At 37.7% G+C, this 26,777-nt stretch overlaps 2 protein-coding genes across 4 annotated transcripts; both read left to right on the top strand.

Annotated features, from left to right (window-relative positions):
- On the top strand, positions 1-2,124 carry LOC120420126 (uncharacterized). 3 transcript variants are annotated; one of them, XM_039583075.2, is made up of 3 exons: positions 1-62; positions 232-1,078; positions 1,137-2,124. In XM_039583075.2, exons 2-3 carry the CDS (start codon positions 239-241, stop codon positions 2,019-2,021), a joined length of 1,725 nt encoding a protein of 574 aa, XP_039439009.1. In that variant the 5' UTR covers positions 1-62; positions 232-238; the 3' UTR covers positions 2,022-2,124. The 3 variants fall into 3 exon arrangements, with proteins under 3 accessions (XP_039439009.1, XP_039439010.1, XP_039439008.1); XM_039583076.2 differs by having other exon boundaries at positions 20-155; positions 232-874; XM_039583074.2 differs by having other exon boundaries at positions 20-155.
- A 234-nt stretch (positions 2,125-2,358) lies between these two features.
- Positions 2,359-15,613, top strand: LOC120420063 (transitional endoplasmic reticulum ATPase TER94). Its single transcript, XM_039582977.2, has 5 exons — positions 2,359-2,571; positions 3,579-3,681; positions 12,914-14,950; positions 15,031-15,185; positions 15,247-15,613. The coding sequence occupies exons 1-5, from the start codon at positions 2,555-2,557 to the stop codon at positions 15,344-15,346; spliced, it is 2,412 nt and encodes an 803-aa protein (XP_039438911.1). The 5' UTR covers positions 2,359-2,554; the 3' UTR covers positions 15,347-15,613.
- Positions 15,614-26,777: the final 11,164 nt, after the last annotated feature.

Below are 26,777 nucleotides of genomic sequence, written 5' to 3'. Positions count from 1 at the left end.
GTCATCAGCATCGAAGCCAGCGGTCAAATTTAGCCCGAAACTTGCGTTGGCGGAAGGAACAAGTAAGTTTTGAATAGTTTTTGTGTTTTGTGTTGCGTTTTCTACTGGATTTGTTAGTAACTGTAATTTTGTAGTTGTCAAGATCTACACGCCAGGTAATATTTGTTACTTAATAATCCATAAGCTATGCTAAACATTGTTTTCTGATTTTTTCTTGGTTGACCCACCCAGGTTGACCATGCCCAAGCGAAAGTACTTGACCCGGTCGCAAGCCAAACGGGCCCGAACCGAAACCACAATCAGCGCGTTGCCACCGGAGCTTTTGCAGCAAATCTTCGGGCGCCTTTCGTTCGACGATCTGCTCAGCGTTCGCGAAACGTGCCACCTCTGGCGGGACGCCGTCGGCCGCTGCCCTGCGCTCAGGGACAAGTTCCGGCTCGTTTACCCCCACGGTGCTGCCCCCGGCAAGTTCAAGGTGATCAACCGCGGTTACAAGCCGCCACCGGCCGTGCCAGCGTCGACCGTGGCTTTCAAGTGCGATAATTACCTCAAGATTGGCTACATCGGCTCGTGGTGGCCACAGGTCGCGGCGACGGTCACTTGTCTCAGCTTTTCGCATTGCCAGATTCCCGTTACGATGCTGCGCCACACGCCGAACCTGCAGTTGCTGGAGCTGCTAAACGTCGCTCAGATAAGGGAGGCACGCGGCAGTGAGCCGGACGAGTTGGATTTTGAGCTGAGCCACTTGAAGAAGTTGTCGCTGAAGCATTCAAGTCTTGGTCACCTGGGTCGCATGATCACACAACTAAAGGTCCTCGAGTGTTACACGCGCGAGCGTTCTGCCGATACGATGGTTGAGTTTGTCCAGTCCAAGGTAAAAAACACAATTGAGGATCTGATTCTGGAAGCTCCTCGAATCTACCTTAAGGAGTTTACGAAATTGACCTTACTCGGTCTGAAGCGAGTGACCATGAACCCAGCTTTTAATGAAGCGGATTTCGGGAATATGTTGGTTCAATTCGCCCGACTTAATCCTTCCATCGAAGATATTACCGTTCCTAACGTTTTTGACGATAAAGTAAGTTTTAAATAATCTTGTTAAGCAATCTTTTAGCTAAGTTTTTTTTTTATTGCAGTTTCTGAACGAGTTACTTCAAGCCCTGCCAAGGCTCAAGCGATTCAATTTGAAGCTAAATGAATCCGGAATTTCCCAGTACGAAGAGTTGCCAGCGATCCCGAACGTTTTGCCCCACTTGGAGAGCCTGCGAATCGATTGGAATACTTCCTACTACGTGCCGCTTTCCGGCCCAAAGTTACGCATCCGTAATGTTCCTCGATTCCCCATGCTTCGAGAGTTGCACCTCGAGACTGTAACCCTGGCGGGAGATTCGTTGGGTGATGTTCTGCGTAACTCACCCCACCTGCACTCCATGACCCTGAATGAGTGTGATTTCGAGAGTTGGCACCAACTACTTCACTTAATCACCCAGCCGGTCGCGTTGCGCAACCTCAAGCTTACCTCGTTCCAAGTGCATTGGTTCGAGGATGAACCGTTCCACTGCCAGCAGCAACCGCTCGAAAGTCTGCGATGCCTCGAGCTTGGTGAATACGTGGGTCAAGCGAACGAGCACGTGCACGAACTGTTCCATCTGTTTCCGCGGCTGACGGAGCTGCGGTTTGGCCCCAAAGCGAACGTCGACGACGGGCTGGTGTTGGAGATGTGCCAAACGCTAACCCAGCTGGAACGGCTCACCGTGCTTTCCGGACGTACGACCCACGCGTCAACGGACAACGTGAAACGGCTCTGCCGCAATCTCAAGCATTTTACGCTCCAGAGTCCTTACTGGAACCTGGAGAAGGATGATTTTGTTTATTTTTCCAAGCATTTGCAGAGTTTTACCTATCGCGGGATTGAGATCAAAGCAGGTATCAGTGATGATTTGCTATCCTGCATCGTTAAACTTCTGGATTTGATGGTTCCGCTTTGGGATTATGAGTCAGATAATGAATCCGACATGTAAACTACGCTGATGTTAATGTGCTTTCTTTGTTCAGGTGAATTCCGTGCAGATTCAAATCTTGTTACACTTTTGAAATGTTATGATAAACTAAAATTCAAACTACGAGGACTTAATTAAATTTCTCTATATTCCATGAATACTCACTAGTCTACGACCATGATGCATGACCCCGATCGAGGCATTTATTTCAGTGTGGCCCACTGCAGAGTTTTCCGCGCGCGCACCTTTGACCGTACAGACAAAACGCAACCCCGCGCTGCAGAGATCGCGTACAAAAGACGAACAAAAAATCGATCAAACGTTTGCTCGACCCTTCTGTCAGTCGCGTTGTTGGCTGGCGAGTCATTGTGCTGCGAAGAAAAGAGAAAAAGAGTCGCGTCGTCTCCCGTGTCTGCTGCTGGTTGGTTGTCTGAAGGAAAAAGTAACAGTTAGGAAAAAAGGTTTCTCGGCTTTGGGTTGTAATTTTCGCTTCGAAAGTCGAAACAGGAGTTTCTTTGTCCCCACGCGCGAGAGTTCATAAGCCGGATTCAACGATGGCCGAAGGAAAGAAGTAAGTCTGGGTCGGGAAGATTGTCGTTTTTGCTGGTTCCGCTGAGGTGGCCCAAAGGGGGACGACGGTGCTGCCCCAGCGGCGGAGGAGTTGCACCATTTCGCTTCAATTTTCGCTTGTCATGATGTGACCAAGTCGAAAGACAAGTAGGCCGAGTGCCGATGTCGGAAGTGAACGATGAGTAAACATCCCCGGGGGGAACTTCCGGATTGTTGGGAAGAATTGTGAAATTGATTACAATTTGTGTTAATTAGGGTTCAGTCTAGAAAGTTCCCTTTTCCGTAATGATACGTAAGCTGTCCATTTTGTTTAGATGAAGGCACTTCAGTTTGAGAAATGTCTTCAAAAATCTTTAAAGTTTCAACAAAATAACAAAATTTTACATGTTTTTGCTGTAATTCTTTACAAAGTTACCCAAATGATATCATTTTGGCAGAAAATTCAATGAAAACATTCTCCGATATTTTGCCGGATAATTCTAACCTGTAAATTTAATGATAGGGTAACATCGCCTATCTCTTTCTAACTTTCATTGGATACAATTCTCGAGTTTTTTTTTGAAAAGGTCTAAAGAACCAAATTTTAAGTTTTTGCTTTTTGAGTGTTTTTCAATACCCCTGACTCAAGGCGGTTTCAAAAACACCCAAAAAGCAAAAACTGGAAATTTGGTTTATTGAACATTTTCAAAAAAAAAAAAAAAACTAATATTATTTAAAAAATCAATTCCTATTTAAATTTTTCTTGAAAATTTATAAAATTCAAATTGAAATTTATATTTCCTATGCTTTAAAATAACTAAACTTTATAACGCTTAACAAGTGCACAAAAAGTTGCCACCTCCAACAAAGAAAGAATTTCCCTCGCAGAACGCATTCAAAAAGGGCCGGCCAACATAAATAAAGAGCAAGGCAAACAAACTTATGTTGGCAACTCACTAATCGCCTTTTCTTTCTCTTTCCCTTCTCTTTTTCATGGTGGCGGCGTTAATTAACGCACACGCAACGCAGTGACGATTTGGCGACCGCGATCCTGAAGCGCAAGGACCGCCCGAACCGTCTGATCGTGGACGAGGCCGTCAACGATGACAACTCGGTCATCTCGCTGTCGCAGGTAAGACATAAACACCGAAATTGATCTTCTAAAGGTCAACGTAGTTAACGTGACATAACCGGAATGGCGTTGAATAACGTAACGTTTATGTAGATCAGGGGTGCCCAAAGTTTTTGAATGGCGGGCCAAATTTGAAGCTCACATGAGCTTGCGGGCCAAACATGAAAATTTATTTATTTGAATAAAATAAACGATCTTTATGGAACATTCATCTGACAATTGAAGTTTTTAAAAATTCATGTATTTTTAAACGTTTTCTTCATTTCAATATCATAGAACAAAAATTATTCGCGGTTCGCGGTTTTTTTTAAACTCCGGTCTTTTGAAAGAACCGTTTCAATATGGCATGATTTTTGTTATAAATATAATTTATTGAATTTCCAAAAAATGTAGTATTAAATTTGTTTTTGGGAATTGAAAATGCAATACCGGAATACAAATTTTAGCATTTCAAATAGCATAATTTGTCAAATATTACCAAAAATCTACTGAATATTTGTGAGATTTTGGAAAAAAATTAATCATTTTGTCCGATTAAACTTTAGCGTTTATAGACTTTATCTATTAAATTAGAATGTAGAGAAGAGTTCACAGAATATTTTCTCCAAATAAAATCGCACGATTCTTGAAAAAATCTTTTTCATCCAAATTTTGAAAAAGGACGAAAGAGCCGTTCAAAAGAGCGGCTCTTTTTAATGAGCGAACGAAAAAGAGCGGCTCCTAAAAAAGAGCGGTTTTGCCCACCTCTAGTCTGTTCTAATCGAAACCAATCAGAAAAATCAAAATATTGTGCTCCAACATGGTTAAAACTGCTGTCCCAATTCGCCCCATGTGTTCTGATTCACCCCCGTTGACGGTAAATAATTAGTTTTGTTACCAAAAAATAAAAAAGATTCACAAAAAAAGCTTAAACTAAACCCTAATTGTAGGAATTATAAAATCACTTATCAAATTGGTCAAAGAGCCATTTTCCATGATCACTCAAAATGGGTCCGCGGGCCACAAAAAATCACCTCGCGGCCCACATTTGGCCCGCGGGCCATACTTTGGTCACCCCTGATGTAGATACTTGAATTAGGTAGGAGAAGTAGGTACTTCAGGTACTTGAAGTTCACGTCTGTGTTGGGGAAGCGCTTTTTCGGTGGCCAATTTTATGCATTTTAGGTACTTGAACTTCCCGTCGGTGTCAGGAAATTGCTTGCAATTCCATTGCGTTTTCAACATTTTTTTAAAAAATGATTTGTTTCGATAGCTTTTTTCTTCAATTTATATCAGTAAAATAAAAACTGGGCATAATGCCCATTTAAAAAATATATATTAAAATTTATTTTCGAGATATATAAAATGACAATGCTGCCAATTTTTTTTTTACATTTTTTTTTTAATTTTTACGCTGTACATTTTACTTACGGTTGTTGGGAAAAATTCTGATGACGATATCTATGCAACTGATTTTTTTATTCCCATTATTTTGTACTAAATTTGGTCAGGGGTTGTCCACAAACGACGTGCTCAAAACGTCCATATTATTGCCCACCTTCCGCAAGGAGCTGGGCACGATACTGGTTCAAACCTTGCTGAAACCGATAATAAAATTGTTCTCGAGATGTTCAAGTTTTTTTTTATATTTTGATGTTTAGCTTTTTGTATGGACATTTCAAAATTGTATAATGGTTCATTGTATAATGGTCGGGACCGTGGTGTAGGGGTAAGCGTGATTGCCTCTCACCCAGTCGGCCTGGGTTCGATCCCAGACGGTCCCGGTAGCATTTTTCGAGGCGAGATTTGTCTGATCACGCCTTCCGTCGGAAGGGAAGTAAATGTTGGTCCCGGACTAACCTAAAAAAGGTTAGTTCGTTAGCTCAGTCCAGGTGTAGGAGTCGTCTCCCTGGGTCCTGCCTCGGTGGAGACGCTGGTAGGCAGTTGGACTAACAATCCAAAGGTCGTCAGTTCCCGGGGTGGATGGAAGCTAAGGTGTAAAAAGAGGTTTGCAATTGCCTCAACAATCAAGCCTTCGAACACCTAGTTTCGAGTAGGAATCTCGCAATCGAGAACGCCAAGGCAATGCTGTAGAGCGAATAATTTGCTTTGATTTGATTTGATTTGATTTTGATAATGGTTCATACAGACCTAATGTTGCGAAATACCTTTTTTTGTTTATAGGGAAAGTACTCACAAAGCATCAGCCAAATTGAAATTTCATCAGATAGGGTAAATATACCCATTTTAGGCCTAATAAGCGGTCGTGTTTGAATGATGCTGGATAATCTGGAGTGTTCCTTGAAATTTACTAAAACCAAGTACACCAACGAGTAGAGCAACTTTTTGTGAACATTTCTGTTTATTTAATAATAATTAATATTTTTTTAATTTTTAATAATAGTTATGCTATTCGCAGGCCAAGGATTGATACCTAAGAGCATGCAATGGCACTGACCTTGTTGCGTGCTCTTCGGTTGACGTCCACGTAAGGAACATTCTGGAAGGAGCGTAACTAACTACATCCGTAGTTCTGTTAGATCATCCGCATTATCTTGATCAGAACAGTATAGCTCTGGTTCCTTGCGAGTGTCCTATTTTCTTACCTCCACGTTGGCTTGGTTTTCATGATGACCTAGCTGGTGGCCTGTGGAAACGGATCGTAAACCTTTGACCACCGCGGGTCAGAGTCGAGACGGCTAAAAGAAAGGGGCGCGACAATGTGGGAAAGGGAAGTAATTTGTGATTGTAGACGGTATTGTTTTGATTCGCAGTATGTTGAGTCAACTGCTGTGGATGTACCTGAAACATCGCACAACGGGGTTTCTCTTCTCTTCATTCTCAGCTACCACCTATCTCCTATTTTTATTTTGCTCTTCTGACTCCTAATTCTTCACTGATTCTTCTATTTAATATCCAACATTTGATTTTAATTTTACTAACTTTTGATTCTCTTATCTCTCAAAGCTTTTCCACTCTTATCTATCAATTGATACTGCTGTAACAAACTTTGTTTGTTTTTTTTTTCCTTAAAAATATACTTTTCCTTAATGTACTAGTTATATCAAGTCTATTTATCATTCGCCTAATCTTTTTTGATTTTATTGCGAATTTATTTATTTGAATAATTCTTTATCGGTCCTATAAATTATCATTACTATAATCTAAGCTTGTTTTGTATCTCTATTTATTAACTATTGTCTAATTTTACATTTAATACATCTAGCTTATCATTTTTATTCTTCAAAATACGCTCATCATTCTCTTACTATTGATACTTGATTTTTATAAAATAAATTCTCTTTTACTGTCAATTGTTTTCAATCTTTACCCTTTTTTTCAAATAAGTGAGGTTTGAGCCCTTACTCAATTTATGGAATGGTTAAAGGATTTACACAAAAATTACTATTGTATTTTTGGTAAACTTTTATAACATGCTTAGGACCAAAAATTGTAACAAAACACCGCGACAGAAGAAATAGCAACAGATAAACAGACCCAACAATAGGGAAGATTTCAGGAGAAAACAATACACAGTAAATAACAATTAGTTTTTGAATTCAAACTAAAAATAAAACAGTTTTTGCTTTAATGAAAGTTGATAGGCACACTATAAATGGTTAGGCGCTTATACTTACATCAAACCCTACGTAATGTACCACCCCCGGCCGAGTTAAAATGCGTAACCGGAAAAGAAGGTGTGCATGCCTGGCACGAACACTCAAAGCGTGTTCTAGCGTGCTGCTCGTACTGACTCAGAGCAAGGGTGAGATGTAGGTGTAAGGGCAGTGCGTGTTCGTCGGGAACCTAGTGCATAAGATCGGTCAAGGCCCGTTCTTACACTGAAAATTGCGAATTGCGAATCTGGAAATGCTTATTTTTTTCCTTTATAAGGAAGTACATTGGTACTCAAAATAATTTTTATTTTTTTTAATGTATTTGAGTAATTGAGAATTTCTTGTATAGTTGACAGCTTGTTTGAGCGCATGTAACAGTGCGTGCGCATGAGATTCGTAGGGGAAAATCAAAGGATTGAAGCATACAAAATTATAATATTCTAAATTCAAAGATTTAAATATATTCAAAGGATCAGAAATTAAACATTCTGATTTTTAAATTGAAAAAAAAAAAAACAATGGTACCCAAAAATTATTAATTTTTAAATTCAAAGTCACAATCACAAAATCTAAAAATTAAAAAAAAAAAACAATATTATAAAATTCAAAACATCAAAATTCTGAAATAAAACATCGAAAAAAATTTTTAAATTCTTTAGTTCCGTTTTAGATTTCAGTAAAACTTGTAGCTGTGGAGCATTTTTGGAGTCATATTTTAGGTTAGATACATTAAGGGGTTACATACATGTAAATTGGGTCCTAAAATAAAGCTAAGATTGCTGATATTATTGATTACAGCGATAAAGCTTATTTTTCTGAGTACAATGACTCTTTATGCGACCGCAAAGTATTTAAAATGGATTTTTAATTCAATTTTGAAAAATTTACTTCACGGCCCTTCTTGACAGAAAAGGTCCTACTTGACAGTTCGTTCCAAGGGGACCATAGTTGATCCATCGAAAAAATGTTGCCTTGTCATTTTTTTTGCGTTAAAATAAAAAAAAAGTGATCGGAAATGGGTTTTAATCTTGTTTTTACCGTTGTACATAAAAATTTACATAGGGTTTTATCACTCAATTGACAAAAAAGTCAGAGGTTGGTGTGAGCACCCACTTAGTTTTATTTAAAATCTGTTTTCAGGGCATTAATATTTACATTTTCATCTATTACCAAAACAAATTTGATGATATTTGGTTATATCGTTCCCGCGATAAAGCTATTTGAAGTTGGCAGTTTCAAAAAACGGGTGCCACGATATCTCAACACTGTCTTGACCAAATCGGCTCAGAATTTTGGTGAAACCGGTCCTGTGAGCATGACGAAAACCGATTTAAAAAAAAAACTCATTTTAAAAAAGATTAAAATATTTTTGTGGTTTTGGTATAAAAAAGCGTCAGTTTTTGATTTTTGTATTTAAAAAAAGCAAAATTTCAAAATCGAGCTTCGTCATGCACACGGAATATTATCTTGAGAGTCTTCACCCCGAATTTCAACCAATTTGGTCCATCCCATCTCGAGATATTGTGGCACCCGTAAATCAACTCGATGTTTCGAGAAAAAACGCTCTGAAAGTTTGACAGTCCGCTTTGCGCACGGCAAAATGTTGAGTTTAAAAATCGTCTCTAACTCAGTTTAATCATGTAATATCTTCATGAAACGTTCAGGAGTGATTGGAATTCATCTTTTAAGTGGGTTCAATAAATTTTCTGTAATATAAATTTTGTGATTTTTTACATGTATGTAACCCCTTAAATGTCAAAAATGTGTTAAATGTAAAAATTTCAGAAAAATAAAAAAATATAAATTTCGCGTATAGATTTTTTTAAATGGAAACTTAGGCAGGGATTTCGGGTAATCGAGTACGAATTTTATTAACACTGGAACGCCCAACGCATGTCCAACTTACACGAACGCCCAAGCCTCTCAAAAAAGGTGGAACGGTAACTTCAACTCGCTGGTTCTCGGGCATTACTCAACCAATCGGGACGATTCTTGTTGCCAGTGATTTGTAAGAATGTCTAGATGATCCTGAAATTTTGCAGAACTTGATTTGAGCAAATCTGTAATTTTTGCGACCGAAATCAGCGTTCCACCTTTTTTTTAAACGACTGCCTCCGCGGAATTTTTGGCGAATTTTTTTTACACGCGAAAAAAAAAGTTGGAACGATGTTTTTGATCGCAAAAATAACAGATTGCGTGCTTTCCATTTCATTAGGGCACAACACTTTTGTAAACAGGAGTGTATCCCTCTCACACCTTATGCAAACTGTCATTTTAGTAAAAGGGATACATTATTGTTTACAAAAGTTTTGTGCCCTTTTGAAATGTTAGGCTCCATTTGACCAAATTAAGTTCTGCAAAGTTCTAGAATCATCAAGACATCCTAACTAATCACTGGAAAGAAGAATCATCTTGATTGGTTGAGTTATGCCCAAGAACCATTGAGTTGAAGTTACCGTTCCAACTTTTTCGGAGCCTTGGGCGTTGGAATGTTGAAAAAATATCTTTGTTTTTTGGATTATAATGTTTTTTTTTTGATATTTTGAATTTACAAAATTTTTATTTTAGAATTGTGAATTTCTATATTTATCTATATTTTTTTCATGAAAATAATAATTCTTTTGAAACTCTCTTGCCGCTATTTTTTTTTAAATAGTGGCACTGATTGGTTTTTAGATCGGTGTGAATTCGACGCTGATTTTTTTCTAGGCTTTTCCGTAACAAAACAACCCTGAAAACATCATGATACACTCAACCCCCGGTGGTTGGTCACTTTTTCGTTTGACACTGTTTTAGTTTGTACCCCGTTGGTTGGTCAAAGTCAAACTAAAAAGTGACGAACTGTCACTTTTTACACGGCGCTCACGCACACTATCAAAACAAACGTTTGGTAGTGTGTGTGAACTCCGTGTAAAAGGGATTTCAAACTAAAAAGTGACCCCGTTCGTTTGACAACAGTTGATGTCAAACCATCGGGGTTTGAGTGTATAAGGGAAATATACCCTTTCGAATCAAAAACCCTTCTTCGTCATATGGAGAGTTTGATGCTCGATTAAAGCTCCAAAAATGCTATTTAGGCTATGAACTTACCAGCAACAGCACCGCCTCGAGTAAGCACGCAAATTTATGCCATTTACTGGCCAAAAAGATTAAATTTAATGCACTTTTGATCTTATTTTCTATTTGGCGAGACCATCTCCATAATTTTCTTAGCACACACATCCACAAGCAAGAACATGTTCTTTCGTACATTAGTTAGTCACTCACTTGAAAAATAATCCCGAAACATGTAAATAATTAGCAAGCGCCATAAAAAAACAAACGCGCCAAGTCTTTTGACGTTTGAATTGTGACGACCCATTCCAATCGAAGGCCGAGCGAGAGACGAAGAACAAAGGGTGGCCACCAACACCATCAGCAGCGCCTGTTGGAGTGAGCCAGTGATGCCAGGAAATTTTCTCTATAAATGCTACTTTTCGTGAGTGTTCGCTTAAAATTTCATCAATTTTGGCAGCACTAAGCAGTCCCAGAAGAGCGCTGGAAGAAAAAAGAATTAAGCTGAAAATACTCGACTTATTAGTATACATTTGGGAAATATTTTTTTTTAAATGGTTGTAATAGGAATAGCATAACTTTTAATAAAAGTGAAAATAAACAGAAATGTACACGTTAAGTTGCTCTACTCGTTGGTGTACTTGGTTTTAGTAATTTCAAGGAACACTCCAGATTATCCAGCATCATTCTAACACGACGGCTTATTAGGCATAAAATGGGTTTATTTCCCCTATAACAAAAACTGTTGGAATTTAAATATTTAATTGATAAAATGTGGTTTTTTCCTGGAAAAAAATAAAAGAAATAAAAATTCAAATTCGGCACTAAATAAAAAAAATAGCATTTTTGGCTCCTGTCAAAAAAAAATCTATTTAAGAAAGAAAAAAATGCATGTTAACCCTCTAGTAGGGTTTTATCCCTTATCCCCGAATCCCACTTTCCCGAATCCCATAAAATCATTTCCCCGAAAATTCCACATCCCCGAAAATCATTTTCCCGAAAGTGCCACTTCCCCGAAAATCATTTTCCCGAAAATTCCACATCCCCGAAAATCATTTTCCCGAAAATTCCACATCCCCGAAAATCGTTTTCCCGAAAATTCCACATCTCCGAATGTCATTTACCTGAATGGCCATTTTACCGAACTGCTGTTTTCCCGAATTTAAATATACCCGAATGGTTACTTCACCAAAAAATCATTTTTTTTTTCCTAAATATAAACTAAATTGTTATTTAGGGATTTTTTTTAAAAAGGTATGACATTAATATTAAATTCTCCTACGTGTTTTGTAAGATTAAAAAAAACAAATAGCCGTAGAAGGCCATTAATAAACCACGCGGATACTTCAAGAGTGCGGGGTATTGAGATCATCCACGTTCCATAAAAAAAGATTTTTTTTTGTAGAGGCCATTTTCAGCAAAGGACAATTTTCCAAAACGGTATCTACGTGGTAAGGATAGAACAGCAACGATAGCTTTATGCGACGACTCGATGCGCAGGATTCAGTTTGTTCTAGATTTTGTTTAACTGAACTAATTTGTCTTTATCAATTTTGGCTGGATGAAGGCTTTGAACAATTAATTTTTATTTTTTTACGCCCAATTCGAGTTCTGCGACCAACCCTTTAAATCTTATCTAAATAGTTGATTATTGAATTACAAAAAGCATTTTTTGAATATTTCATCACCGCCATTTTATATTTAAAATTACTAAATCACTTTAAAGTAGTTTAGGAGCTATACTTAAGCTCGACAGCTGATTTTGGTTGCCAAGGTCCCGAGTAACAATTACAAATTTTTGCGGTAGTCGGGCCTGAACGTCTGTCAAACACGTTCTGACCTGAAATCCCTTTGGCCAGTTGTCGCACTTACATCAATTTGAATATTCAAAATTCAAGTGAAACTCGGAATTTTTTGAACGTTCAAAAGAGTAATCTACGTTCGTTTGTATTGCGTGTACGTACACAAAAATTAAGTGAGGTTAAATTTTGTCAGCCAGCAAAATCAAATGGTGCACTAGTGTGCGTACGCGAAACGTCATAAAGGTCTATTGTGGACATGATACTTTATTGATCGCTACTTCCCCGAACCCGGTCAGGCGGGTATGGCCGTTGTCCAGAACCGCGCGCGGTTCTGGGCAACGGCCATACCCGCCTGACCGGGTTCGGGGAAGTGGCGTTCGGGGAAATGGCCGTTCGGGATTATGGTCATTCGGGAAAATGATTTTCAGGGATGTGGAAAATTAGGGGAAGTGGCCATTCGGGAAAATGGTTTTTAGGGGAAGTCGCCATTCGGGGATGTGGCCGTTCGGGGAAATGGATCGTTCGGGGAAATGATTTTCGGGTAAATGACATTTTGGGAAAGTGTCTTTTCGGAGATGTGGCATTCGGGGAAATGTCTCTTCGGGAATGTGGGTTTCGGGGAAATGTCATAGATTCCTCTAGTAGAGGGCCTCTACTGCCCAAATTGATTTTTGGCGATTTTATAGATCGAAGCCCGTTTAAAGGCGGGGTTAGGTTGAGGGGAGAGTTAAGAAAGAAACTTAAAAAAACGATAAATAACAATCTCCCCTTATCTCTCAGGCGAAAATGGACGAGCTGCAGCTGTTCCGCGGCGACACCGTGCTGCTGAAGGGCAAGCGCCGCAAGGAGACGGTCTGCATCGTGCTGTCCGACGATGCCTGCCCGGACGAGAAGATCCGCATGAACCGCGTGGTGCGCAACAACCTGCGCGTCCGGCTCGGGGACATCGTCTCGATTCAGTCCTGCCCGGACGTCAAGTACGGCAAGCGGGTCCACATCCTGCCGATCGACGACACGGTCGAGGGACTGACCGGAAATCTGTTCGATGTGTATCTGAAGCCGTACTTTTTGGAGGCTTACCGGCCGATCCACAAGGACGATACGTTTATCGTGCGCGGAGGCATGCGAGCGGTTGAGTTCAAGGTCGTCGGAGCGGATCCGTCGCCGTTCTGTATCGTGGCCCCGGACACGGTTATTCACTGCGAGGGAGATCCGATCAAGCGTGAGGAGGAAGAGGAAGCGCTGAACGCGGTCGGTTATGATGATATTGGAGGTTGCCGCAAGCAGCTGGCCCAGATCAAGGAGATGGTTGAGCTGCCGTTGCGTCATCCGTCGCTGTTTAAGGCGATCGGTGTGAAGCCACCGCGTGGTATTCTGATGTACGGACCGCCCGGAACGGGTAAGACGCTGATTGCCAGGGCTGTAGCTAACGAGACGGGCGCGTTCTTCTTCCTGATCAACGGTCCGGAGATTATGTCCAAGCTGGCCGGTGAGTCGGAATCGAATCTGCGTAAGGCGTTCGAAGAGGCGGAGAAGAACTCTCCGGCCATCATCTTTATTGATGAAATCGATGCGATTGCTCCGAAGCGTGAGAAGACCCACGGAGAGGTCGAGCGTCGTATTGTGTCCCAGCTGCTGACGCTGATGGACGGCATGAAGAAGAGCGCGCACGTGATCGTGATGGCCGCCACCAACCGACCCAACTCGATCGACCCGGCTCTGCGTCGTTTTGGACGTTTCGATCGTGAGATTGACATTGGCATTCCGGACGCCACCGGACGGTTGGAGGTTCTGCGCATCCACACCAAGAACATGAAGCTGGCCGATGACGTCGATCTGGAGCAGATTGCGGCCGAGTCGCACGGTCACGTGGGTGCCGATTTGGCCTCGCTGTGTTCGGAAGCCGCCTTGCAACAGATTCGTGAGAAGATGGACTTGATTGATCTGGAGGACGATCAGATCGATGCCGAGGTGTTGAACTCGCTGGCCGTGTCGATGGAGAACTTCCGTTACGCCATGACCAAGTCGAGCCCGTCGGCTCTGCGCGAAACCGTCGTGGAAGTCCCGAACACGACCTGGACCGACATTGGTGGCCTGGAGAATGTCAAGCGCGAGCTGCAGGAGCTGGTCCAGTATCCGGTGGAACATCCGGACAAGTTCTTGAAGTTTGGCATGCAGCCGTCGCGTGGTGTGCTGTTTTACGGACCACCCGGATGCGGTAAGACCCTGCTGGCCAAGGCCATCGCCAACGAGTGCCAGGCCAACTTTATCTCCGTCAAGGGTCCGGAACTGCTGACGATGTGGTTCGGTGAGTCCGAAGCCAACGTGCGTGACATCTTCGACAAGGCCCGTTCGGCCTCCCCTTGCGTGCTGTTCTTTGACGAGCTGGACAGTATCGCCAAGTCGCGTGGTGGCAACGTCGGAGATGCCGGCGGTGCGGCCGATCGTGTCATCAACCAAATTCTGACTGAAATGGACGGCATGGGCGCCAAGAAGAACGTCTTCATCATCGGTGCCACCAACCGACCGGACATTATCGATCCGGCCATCCTGCGTCCGGGCCGTCTCGATCAGCTGATCTACATTCCGCTGCCGGACGACAAGTCCCGCGAGGCCATCCTGAAGGCGAACCTGCGCAAGAGCCCTGTCGCCGGTGATGTCGACCTGACGTACGTCGCCAAGGTCACCCAGGGCTTCTCGGGTGCCGATCTGACGGAGATTTGCCAACGTGCCTGCAAGCTGGCCATCCGTCAGGCGATCGAGGCCGAAATCCGCCGCGAGCGTGAACGCACCGAGAACCAGAGCTCGGCCATGGATGTAAGTAGTCTGGGTTAAAGTCTCGCATCGCGAACGCTGAAATTATTACTTCGATTTTGGTTTACCCCCTTTCAAACCAGATGGACGAGGAAGATCCGGTGCCGGAAATCACCCGGGCTCACTTCGAGGAGGCGATGAAGTTTGCGCGCCGTTCCGTGTCGGACAACGACATCCGCAAGTACGAGATGTTTGCCCAGACGCTGCAGCAGTCGCGTGGCTTCGGAAACAACTTCAGGTTAGATTGGTTGATTCTTGTATGAAATATCGTTTACTAAGTGAGTTTTCCCTTTAAACAGATTCCCAGGCGGTCAGGGCGGTTCCAGCTCACAGGGCCAGGGCTCGAACCAGCCCACGAGCAATCCCGGCGACAACGGGGATGACGATCTCTACAGTTAGATTGCTACCGTAAAAAAAAACAAACAATATTCTCTCCAACAACAAAAAAACACAACACTATAATAATTCTATTCGTAACTAACGATATCAAGTGAGCGAGAGTTGGTCCATCCGGAACGCGTGCACGCGAGCTCGTCGACTCCGCCGATTTCCTCATTTTTTCATCAACAACCACGAAGACAGCGGCAGGCAGACACAGGTAAACAACAACAACTACACAAGCAAGTTCACTACTTTAATGGAATAAATATTAGAAAAACAATGAAACGCAAATAGATTCACGTAAAACTATCGTAAGAAAATTTGGTCTTTTTAAAACGGCAGTAAAACATGTTTTTTTTTACCAGAACGTACGGGAAAAGTGGTAGTCTGTAGGGAAATTCCCGTAGCATCATCAGAAAAAAATATCTAATTTATTGGTTTATCATAAGTTTACAACAACTCTCTCTGTGAATCAATTTCTCTACTGCTACCGCGGGTGAAAATTGTGTTGGATGCGGTTTTATGTTAATCTGGCTCAACTATTTTTTGTTGTTACATCGAAGTATAATTTTTCAAATATTACTTAAATAGTTATTGTAATAACGAAAACTAACCAATCTTTAGACTGTCTGGGAAATTGGAAATTAATAACCGAGTGTGAGGGAGAATCGTGTTGTGCGCGTCGAGGTTGCGTTATGATTTTTTTTGTCTCTTTATTTTCATACAATATATTAAATAATTTCAAATTTGAATATGTCCCCCCCATTATATAGGAAGCAGAAGCTAGTAGAAACGATACACTGATTATTCAGACTTTGGTACTGTGAGGTAAACTAATATAAAATACACAAAAAAAAAAACATTAAAAATTTAACGATTTTTTTTCCCTTTTCATGAATATCCGAAACACTCCATAATATTCCACGATCCAAATTTTTTTTCGTGATTCGGAGAAAAAAACTTCCTAATCGCTTTTTTTTTGTTCGAATATCAGAAAATTCGTTAGGGCTAACGAATAGTTTTATTTATTTATTTATTTATTTATTTATTTTTTCAAAGGTCTAATGAACAAAATTTTATTTTTTTGCTGTTATTTAATTTCATGTTTGTACTATTTAAAAAAACTAATTTCCCAAAACTTTTGATAGAAACTTGCTTACTTCCTATTGAGCTATTTATCACTATGTTTCAGTTGAAAATGATTTTTAAGTGCTGTCATAGTGCTGATATGCAGGGTTGTTACAGGAAAGTCGAAAAAAAACCGCGCCGACCGAAATCTCAATTAACGCCATATAAAAAAAATCGCGAGCAACATTCAAGAAATGCTATTTCAAAAGAAAAAAAAACGAATACAGTAAGTATTTTATAAAAAAAATTAAACTCGTTTTATGTTTGAAGGAATAAAAGCAAAAAAAGTTTCACAAAAAAAATAATCTTTTTGCAAATCAGAGGGACACTACAATAATTTTGACCAATATAAACAAAATAGAAAATTATAAAACAATATAAACAAAATTTAAAAATCTAATAAATGAAATTTAACTTCAAAAATATTAGCTAAAAAAATGTAAAATTTTAATTAAATTACATTTTAGACTTCGAAATTCTAAAAATTCAAAATCTATGAATTTAAATACCGGTTGAATTACAAATTCCTCACTAAAATTTCATTCCGAAACAAATTGCATTTCCAATATTTGAAATATTTTCTTCTAAAAAACTAAGAATTCAAGACTCAAAGGATTTAAGAATTTAAGAATTTAAGAATTTAAGAATTTAAGAATTTAAGAATTTAAGAATTTAAGAATTTAAGAATTTAAGAATTTAAGAATTTAAGAATTTAAGAATTTAAGAATTTAAGAATTTAAGAATTTAAGAATTTAAGAATTTAAGAATTTAAGAATTTAAGAATTTAAGAATTTAAGAATTTAAGAATTTAAGAATTTAAGAATTTAAGAATTTAAGAATTTAAGAATTTAAGAATTTAAGAATTTAAGAATTTAAGAATTTAAGAATTTAAGAATTTAAGAATTTAAGAATTTAAGAATTTAAGAATTTAAGAATTTAAGAATTTAAGAATTTAAGAATTTAAGAATTTAAGAATTTAAGAATTTAAGAATTTAAGAATTTAAGAATTTAAGAATTTAAGAATTTAAGAATTTAAGAATTTAAGAATTTAAGAATTTAAGAATTTAAGAATTTAAGAATTTAAGAATTTAAGAATTTAAGAATTTAAGAATTTAAGAATTTAAGAATTTAAGAATTTAAGAATTTAAGAATTTAAGAATTTAAGAATTTAAGAATTTAAGAATTTAAGAATTTAAGAATTTAAGAATTTAAGAATTTAAGAATTTAAGAATTTAAGAATTTAAGAATTTAAGAATTTAAGAATTTAAGAATTTAAGAATTTAAGAATTTAAGAATTTAAGAATTTAAGAATTTAAGAATTTAAGAATTTAAGAATTTAAGAATTTAAGAATTTAAGAATTTAAGAATTTAAGAATTTAAGAATTTAAGAATTTAAGAATTTAAGAATTTAAGAATTTAAGAATTTAAGAATTTAAGAATTTAAGAATTTAGGAATTAAAGAATTTAAGAATTTAAGAATTTAAGAATTTAAGAATTTAAGAATTTAAGAATTTAAGAATTTAAGAATTTAAGAATTTAAGAATTTAAGAATTCAAGAATTTCAGAATTTATGAATTTAAGAATTTAAGAATTTAAGAATTTAAGTATCTAAAAATTTAAATTTTATTTGAGATTTTTTAGATTTATTTTAATTTTGATTTTTTTATTATTTTAAATTTGGATTTTTTCTTTAAATTTTGAAGTTTTGATTTTTTTGTTTTTTGTAGTTTTGAATTTCACATTTTTATAATTCTGAATTTCGAAATTTCAGTTTTTTTTTAATTACGATTTTAGAAATTCGAAAAAATAATCTGGATTTAAAAAAATTTAATTTAAAAAACTATTAGAATGTTAAAAAAAGTTTAAAATTTTTGAAATTTGAATTTTGAATGATGGAGCATTAATTTTTGAATGTTTAGATCTTTTTATTTTTCGCCAAGAATGTTTAAATTTAGAAAAAAAAAAATTCTATTGGTAAATCCCATCTAAAATTCAAAAGCAAATTGAATATATCCACTATAAAATTAAAAATAAATAAGGTTGAAAAAACATTACTCAAAACTCAAAAGAAATTACATATTCAGAGCCAGATATATTAAGAAATGAGTTAACTGTAGTAATAATTTTATTTAAGAAATTCTCAACCAATCATTTAAAAAATAATATCTACATAATCTTCCTCTTAATTTTTCGACGGTTCGTTTTAAGCAAAACAAACATTTTCAGAAAAAAACTATTAATAAGAAATTGAAATTGCACTCAATGTAAAAAAAACAAATTCTCGTAATTATTGATAATATTTTTCTTAATAACTTGAAAGTGATTCTATCTATTTATCTATTTATTTATCAAAATTTCCATCCGCGCGAAATCCGCACCTGAGCAAAATTAGTCAGCAAATCCGCGCCAAATCCGCGCGAAACGCGCCATCCGCGCGATCCGCGCCGTCCGTAACAACCCTGGATATGGCAACATTAGAGGCACGTTTGTATTAGATGCTGTTCCCCTATCTCGCCGAGGGCATTTTCTTAATATTTTACCCCGGCAACTTGGATTTTAAATTGCCGAATCGCTGGAGCATTTGTGGGATCATAATATGCAAACGTGATTCGATGATCCTATGCGGAATTTGTCAAGGGCTTCGGAATATCGAGTATTGACTGTTTGATAAATTGCTTATATCTACGTATACGTTAAAATAGCGCTTTGTTTTGTGTTATAATTTTTAATTCACTCCATGGAAAATGTTCCATCTGCATTCTGCATAACTGCAGGGTGACCACGCAAACCCATTTTCAAATTCCCCATTTTTCAAGAACATGAAACATTGGGCATTTTTTTTCTTCTAAAATATGGTTTCAAATCAAAAACTGTTTATAAAAAATCAATCAATCAAATCAAATTATTCGCTCTACGCTCTACAGCATTGCCTTGGCGTTCTCGATGGCGAGATTCCTACTCGAAACTAGGTGTCCGAAGACTTGATTGTTGAGGCAATTGCAAACCTCTTTTTACACCTTAGTTTCCATCAACCCCGGGATTCGAACTGACGACCTTTGGATTGTGAGTCCAACTGCCTACCAGCGACTCCACCGAGACAGGACCCAGGGAGACGACTCCTACACCTGGATTGAGCTTCCGACCTAACCCTCTAAGTTAGACCAGGGCAAACATTTACTTCCCCGTCCGACGGAAGGCGTGATCAGACAAATTTCGTCTCGAAAAATGCCAAAAATTCTGGGATCGAACCCAGGCCGACTGGGTGAGAGGCAACTACGCTAACCCCTGCACCACGGGCCCCGGCCGTGTATGTTAAATATTTAGAACAAAATATGTTCAAATATGTTCAACGCCAATATGTTCAATACTCAGAACAAAATTTCTAATCGGTCTTTTAAAAATAACATGACGAAACATACAATTTCAATTTTATGTTACTGGAAACGAAAAGGGGAGAGCAAAGAATTAAAACTAACTAAATCTTGAATTTAATGTTTAATTTTATTACACTCAAACCCCGATGGTTTGACACCAACTGTTGTCAAACGAACGGGGTCACTTTTTAGTTTGACACCCCTTTTACACGGAGCTCACACACACACTACAAAACGTTTGTTTTGATAGTGTGCGTGAGCGCCGTGTAAAAAGTGACAGTTCGTCACTTTTTAGTTTGACTTTGACCAACCAACGGAATACAAACTTAAAAAGTGTCAAACGAAAAAGTGACCAACCACCGTGGGTTGAGTGTACTTTTTTGTCAAGGAACGCTTTTAACATGATAACAGTTATTATTCTTACAAAGCATTTGAAAATATTTGGGAATTCGTTAGAAATCATTTTTTTTATCAAGTTCCCTTTCATTTTTTGCAAATCTGTTTTTTGTTTTGATCAATGTTGATTGAACCACAAACAAAAACTTAAAAGTCATGTTGAAATCGTTTTTTCCAGGTATTTGAGCAGTGTCATAAATTAAGCGATCAAATTGAGCTCTATTTTATATTGGTTTTTCATTAGCTTATTTGTTGCTTGAAGTTGGATGATAATTTTTGTTAAATCATTTGACTAACAATTTTGAATGAATGAATGAATGAATGAATGGCATCAGAATCACCCACAATTTATTAGGATATCATTTCTTTAACAGCCTTTTTATTTTCAAAACGACAAAATTAGTGAATGGAAGCCTACATTTAAATTGCATTGAGAGAAATTATTTTTAAATTTTACAAAATTAAACAAAATTATTCAAGAGTTACAAAATAATTTTTAAACAAGTATGGCTTGGATTCCCGACTTTTCCCGACTTTTTGACAATAAAACACAAATTCCCGACTGGACAAAGTCATTCTTTCAAATAAAAGTTTAGTTTTCCGAATTTGGCTATATTATTTATAAATGTCCACTATCCAGATTTTTAAGCGAAGATGGCGATCGAATTGTGAACGCCCGAAATGTCAAAGTCACGCAGTGGTACCAACATTATGAAAAAAGTGTGCTATGGCATGACAGCCACATTTTTTTTTCTAATGTTGGTGCTACTGAGCGATTTTGACAATTCGGACGTTCACAATTCGAACGCCATCTTCGCTTAAAAACCTGGATAGTGGACAACGAGGTACAGTAATTGTTCGGTAACTGGGCTGAGAACGTAGCCCAGTCATCGAATGCTGTTCGCTAACTGGGCTGAACGAAAAATAACGAGGGGACTACCGATGCATAATATTTATTTGATGCAATATATAAATAAAAGTTACTCAAATTTGTTTACAATGATTACTTTTCTTATTTCTTTAATTGTGACTTGAAATTACATAAAAGTTTGAAAAAAGTTTTTTTTATTTGTTGACCATGATTTTTGCATCCATTAACCCCTCGGAGATTTCGGTTTGTTTTGGTTTTTTGACGTTTGACTGCTTTTTAACTGGGCTACGGCCCAGTTATCGAGCGCCCAGTTAAAAAGCAGTCCAGTTAAACAACGCCCAGTTACCGAACAACTACTGTAGTAGTATATGCAACAAGTTGCGAAGTGCTTACCGAGTGGAATAAATAAGACGGGTGCTGAAAAAAATAAGTTCAAAAATAAGTTGAGTGCAACATTGTTTGCAAAAACACACTTTGAATTGTTACTGAAATGAGGATAAATTGAACGAATAAATTAATTCAATTTATTTTATTGTAAACCTCGAAATCATATTTTAATAAAAAAAATTGAATGAATATATTTTTTCAAAGTTTTTGTCATATTGGTAATGTGTAACATAAACATCTGCACCTGCACCTTCAATGACATTTTTGTATACCGCTTGAATGTTAACCCTCTATTTATTTTGTTTTTGGTAGTATTTGGCCTATTCTACCACCTCCTATCATTACATTTTGCCTTTCTAATTTTTTCATGTTTTTATAGTATCTTTTTCAATTTTTACTTGTTTTTTACATTTTCTGCTCTAGAATGGCAACATTATCATTTAAATTGTAAAAAGATGCATAGTCTGACGTACTACAAAAATTACTGCATTCTTTTTTTTTTATTCAAATATAGGAAATGTATCAAAAAAATACAGCCAAAATTTACCCCTAAAAATTTACATTTTTAAAAACATTGGCAAAGCCACATAAAACAAGTCAAACTTCTAACCCTCAAATTTTCTAAAATTTTAAAAGTTCTTCTTTACAATGCATTTTAAAAGTCAAAAATTGGTTGAAAAATTGATTTTTTATATGTGAAACGAACTTGCTCGGAGCGGCACACAAAAGCGACGATATACGTTGCCATAAAAAATGCATTGCGCGCACATGGCATCGTATGGCACACGCCTCAATGTTGTCGTTTTATGGCATCCTTCTCTGCGTCGCGTGCGCGCCATTTTTATGTCTCTTTCTCTCACTCTCTTCCCAACGCGTTCATGTTTCGCCGTAAGTATTCCGGTTTTGCTTAGCGCTCTCGCAACATAAAACGGTTGACTATGATACGCGTGTGTGTGCGTTTATGTTTTAGTTCCAGAGCCTACTGCCCGCACAGCAGATGGCACTAATGCCTGTGCCAAGAATGGATCTGTAATGGTTCTTGAGAGTTCGTTTGCCTCGTTTCATCCCGCTCACACACACACACACTATTGAAGAGTGACGACGCGACTAATACAGAGAGAGCAGTGTACTTATCGTACCGCGAAAGAGAGAGAGAAAATTGAATTAATCGAGAGAGTTGGTTGGGTTGCTGGACGGGAATCGTCGTGGGATAAAAGGAGGGTGAATGTCACGGTCCCCGGCAGGTAGAAGAACTTCCTCTTCTTTTGCGTGGATTTGGGTTCTTTCTCTTGCGCGTTTTAGCAGCCAGCCAGCGGCAGCTTGGTCGGACGCTGCACACAACTACTAACGCAGGCAGGACTGATGCTTGAATCGGCGATAAATACACTAGCTACAAGGGAGTTGAGAGCAAATCGGTCCCAGTTGCCAATAAATAGGCTTAGTGATTTTTCACGCTTAAAAATTTCAAATTTCACGGGGATCCTAATTTCAAAACGCCAAATTTCACGGAAATTTCGCGGATCGTGAAAAATGTTATAGTAACCCTGCATATCCTATGTTAAAATTACAGAAACTACTTTTTATGCTTCAATGTATTTTATTTTTCAATAAACTGTTGAAAATTCTACACTTAATTTGAACGTGACACAAAATCAACTTTTCTTGATTAAAAAAAAATCCATTGGTTGATGGATGGGCCCTAGAAATATTATGAAATGGCATGCGTATTCTCAGTTATTAAAATACTTTTTTTTAATATTTGACTAATATAGCATAAAAGTTTTCGCTAATTTGCTTCTATTTTAACGTTTTACATTTTATTGAATTTCATATCAAAGCAAGATTTATCAATCTTGACCAGCCAAAACTAATTTTAGTGAAGTAATTATTTTAAAATATTTTTTGAGGGTTTCATCTCACTTTTCAAAAACTAAAATAAAATTCCAAAAAGACCAAAAATAATTTAATCATTAACAAAACCTTCAAATTGTTATTCAAAATCAGAGCACCACAAACAAAAAAATGTAGATATTTTTAACTTCCAAGGATCCATCCACCCAAATAAACAAATATCCTGAAAATTTAACAGGACTTGTTCATTAAAGATCAAAAATACTATTCATTTAATTTTATAATTGATTTCTAAAAAAAAAACAATTCAATTTCAAAATTCTGTGCGATCATTTAAAAACTAATCACAAAATACTGGTTTAGTCTAGGGTTTAGTCAATTTTAATGAGTTTTGCTTGAAAAAGCCAACATTTATAAAAAAAAATAAACTTTTCAAATGATTGATGATATTATCCTTGTGATAACTTGGTGATTACGAGAAAATATGTTTTACTTTTACTGATTTTCATCTACATCACTTAAGTATTCATAGTATTCACTTCTCAGTAAAAGTTGTTACAATGTGATGTTAATGTATGTGTTGCTAACAATTCTTCAAAAGGCTTTTGAATTGAAAACTGATAAAATTTACTTAAAAAGTCTTAATGGATGAAATATTTATTATATTGTTATTTATAAGCGGAAATCTTAAAATTTCACGAATTTTACGCTGTCCGTGAAATCGTGAAAAATTCACTAACCCTACTAATAAAATATGTAGATATCCAAGTAAAATAGTTTTTGAATCAGTGGATTACTTGCTAAAATCTAAAGAAAAATAGAAGAAAAAGTGTATTTGAAAGAAGCTGGCCAGTCTCGTCGTTGCTCTTTGCGAGGCAAGGCCTGCTTCGATCGTGTTTGGCCTGCGTTGTTGTTTCGCGCGGGTGAAAAAGAAGAAAAAAGTGTATTTGAAAGAAGCTGGCCAGTCTCGCCGTTGCACTTTGCGAAGCAAGGCCTGCTTCGATCGTGTTTGGCCTGCGTCGTTGTTTCCACGGGATATATTTATATTTTCCACAGCTTCCTTACATTAACTGCTAACATTCACTATATGATTTATTTATATTTTTCTAATCCTCTATCATACTATTTTCCCATAAAATATACATTAAAATTGCATGAACTAACGATGCTTTAAAAAACAGCAATGGATCGATCTGGAGCATTTGTTTTAAAATTATTGCTATTCTTTACAGCTTCCTGGAATTAATTTCAATTTTGCTGCTGATATGTAAATTTATTTGAATGTTCAAATTATTTCTTTTCTTATTGCTTTCCTTTATCTCACCATTTCCTCATACCATATATGATCATATTACATAAACTAACGACACTTACTAAAACAGCAAGGGAACCATCAGGAGCATTTGTATTTTTAATGATTATTTTTTTTACATGTTCATATTATTCTTCATCCTATACCTTTCCTGTAACATACCATCTCCTCATACCATATATCATCAAATTGCTTAAATTAACGAATCTTTCTAAAACAGCATTGGAACCATCTGGAGAATTTAGATTTTAATTTACTGCTATTTTTTTACAGCTTCCTGGAATCATCTTGATTATACACTCAAACCCCGATGGTTTGACACCTACTGTTGTCAAACGAACGGGGTCACTTTTTAGTTTGACACCCCTTTTACACGGAGTTCACACGCACTACCAAACGATTGTTGTGATAGTGTGCGTGAGCGCTGTGTAAAAAGTGACAGTTCGTCACTTTTTAGTTTGACTTTGACCAACCAACGGGGTACAAACTAAAAAAGTGTCAAACGAAAAAGTGACCAACCACCGGGGGTTGAGTGTATGTATATTTATTTTATTTACTATATTTATAATATTTATTATTATTATTATTACAAAACTATATGCTTATTAGATAATACACTAAAGACTAACATTTACACTTACAAACATCCAAATCATGTAATATATTACGCATTCAACCATTTTCATCGGCCCGATGAAATTCCTCTAACCCCCATTCCAAACCTCCCAAAAATATTCCGTTCACTTTTAAAAGTCGCATGGGTTCCCTGCACTTTTGCCACTAGTGAACAAAAACATCCCCTCCCAAATCCCCACGGGACTGTATGGGCGTAGCCTTGGAGCACAGTGTGGAAATTTCCGTTCTTAGATATTTTTGGTTGTACCGGGCAGCAATCAAATTGTCTAAGAATATTGAATATTGTGGCACCCCCTACAGCGTGGTGCAGACCCGTAATGCTATGCTATGCTATGCTATGCTAGTGGATTACTTGCTAAAATCTAAAGTAAATTTTCAAAACTACTTATGAGTCATGGGTTTCCTATGCAGATAGGACCTTTTGAAAATTAGTCACGCAGTCACGACCGCGAGCTCTGTAACTCTTTGTAGGACACTTGTAAAGGTGACACAAATACGCGACTTTCCGAAGGACAACATTTTTCCATTCGTGTCAAAATTCAAAGAATCTTGAATCTGATGCTGTTGTAGCCTAGGTTGTAGGGGAGCGTTCTTTTATTACGTAACGCGAAAAATCGGACTTTTAGACCCCCTCCCCCCCCCCCTCGTAACAAAATTTCCATACAAATTTTAAAATTTTTGTATGGAGCGTAACACGGCCTCCGACCCCCCCCTCCCCCCCCTACTGCGTTACGTAATAAAAGAACGCTCCCTAGCTAAATCTTTAGAAGCCGTAGTTGAAACCGGCAGATTGTAAACAAATTTGTATGAGAGTTGTTGTTGGAGTCAAATGTGTATCTGGAGTTTTTTTTTCTTTGAAAAGGTCCAATAAACCAAATTTCCAGTTTTTGCTTTTTGGGTGTTTTTGAAACCGCCTTGAGTCAGGGGTATTAAAAAACACCCAAAAAGCAAAAACTCTAGCAAAACAATGCCAAAGGGCCGTTGTGGGTTTGTAAACAAAGAGTGTGTCCTGCTCACGCTAGAGGATGTTTACATCTGGCATGAAAGGGATACACTCTTTGTTTACAAACCCACAACGGCCCTTTGGCATTGTTTTGCTAGAACTGATAATTTTGTTTTTTGGACCTTTTCAAAAAAATACTCCAGGTATGAGAGTTGTTGATTTTTGGAGAGCTGAAATTGAACTCGTTAAATCTCCTGAGTGGATTCAAAAATCTTCCCGGTAGCTTCAAGCTAAAATTGGCAAGTCCTGCAAATTAGCCACACTAGCGTTTACGACCAGTATAGTAGAACCACTGGACCTGCGACCGGGAATAGTGTTGTGTGTACGGTGGCCGCTGTTTTCCATGTGTGTTTATCGTCTCTTCTCCTTCACCTTGCCCTTCGTTCCAGAATGTAGAATAAAGATGGGATAAAACGACGACGACACGGGAGAGTGAGGACTTGGTACTTGGAACTTTGTGTTGTATTAGAGACATCCAGAACGGCGAGAGA

The sequence above is a fragment of the Culex pipiens genome, chromosome 3, assembly GCF_016801865.2.
Source record: "Culex pipiens pallens isolate TS chromosome 3, TS_CPP_V2, whole genome shotgun sequence".
In the NCBI taxonomy this organism is placed as follows: domain Eukaryota; kingdom Metazoa; phylum Arthropoda; class Insecta; order Diptera; family Culicidae; genus Culex; species Culex pipiens.
This window is presented reverse-complemented; position numbering and strand designations above follow the sequence as displayed.

What these genes read in the sequence shown, in the direction of transcription:
- LOC120420126 (XM_039583075.2), top strand. Translation starts at nt 239, where the DNA reads ATGCCCAAGCGAAAGTACTTGACCCGGTCGCAAGCCAAACGGGCCCGA. An exon ending in CTAACGTTTTTGACGATAAA is followed by an intron (nt 1,079 to 1,136) that starts GTAAGTTTTAAA and finishes TTTTTATTGCAG; the next exon opens with TTTCTGAACGAGTTACTTCA.
- LOC120420063 (XM_039582977.2), top strand. An exon ending in ACCAGAGCTCGGCCATGGAT is followed by an intron (nt 14,951 to 15,030) that starts GTAAGTAGTCTG and finishes CTTTCAAACCAG; the next exon opens with ATGGACGAGGAAGATCCGGT. An exon ending in GGCTTCGGAAACAACTTCAG is followed by an intron (nt 15,186 to 15,246) that starts GTTAGATTGGTT and finishes CCCTTTAAACAG; the next exon opens with ATTCCCAGGCGGTCAGGGCG.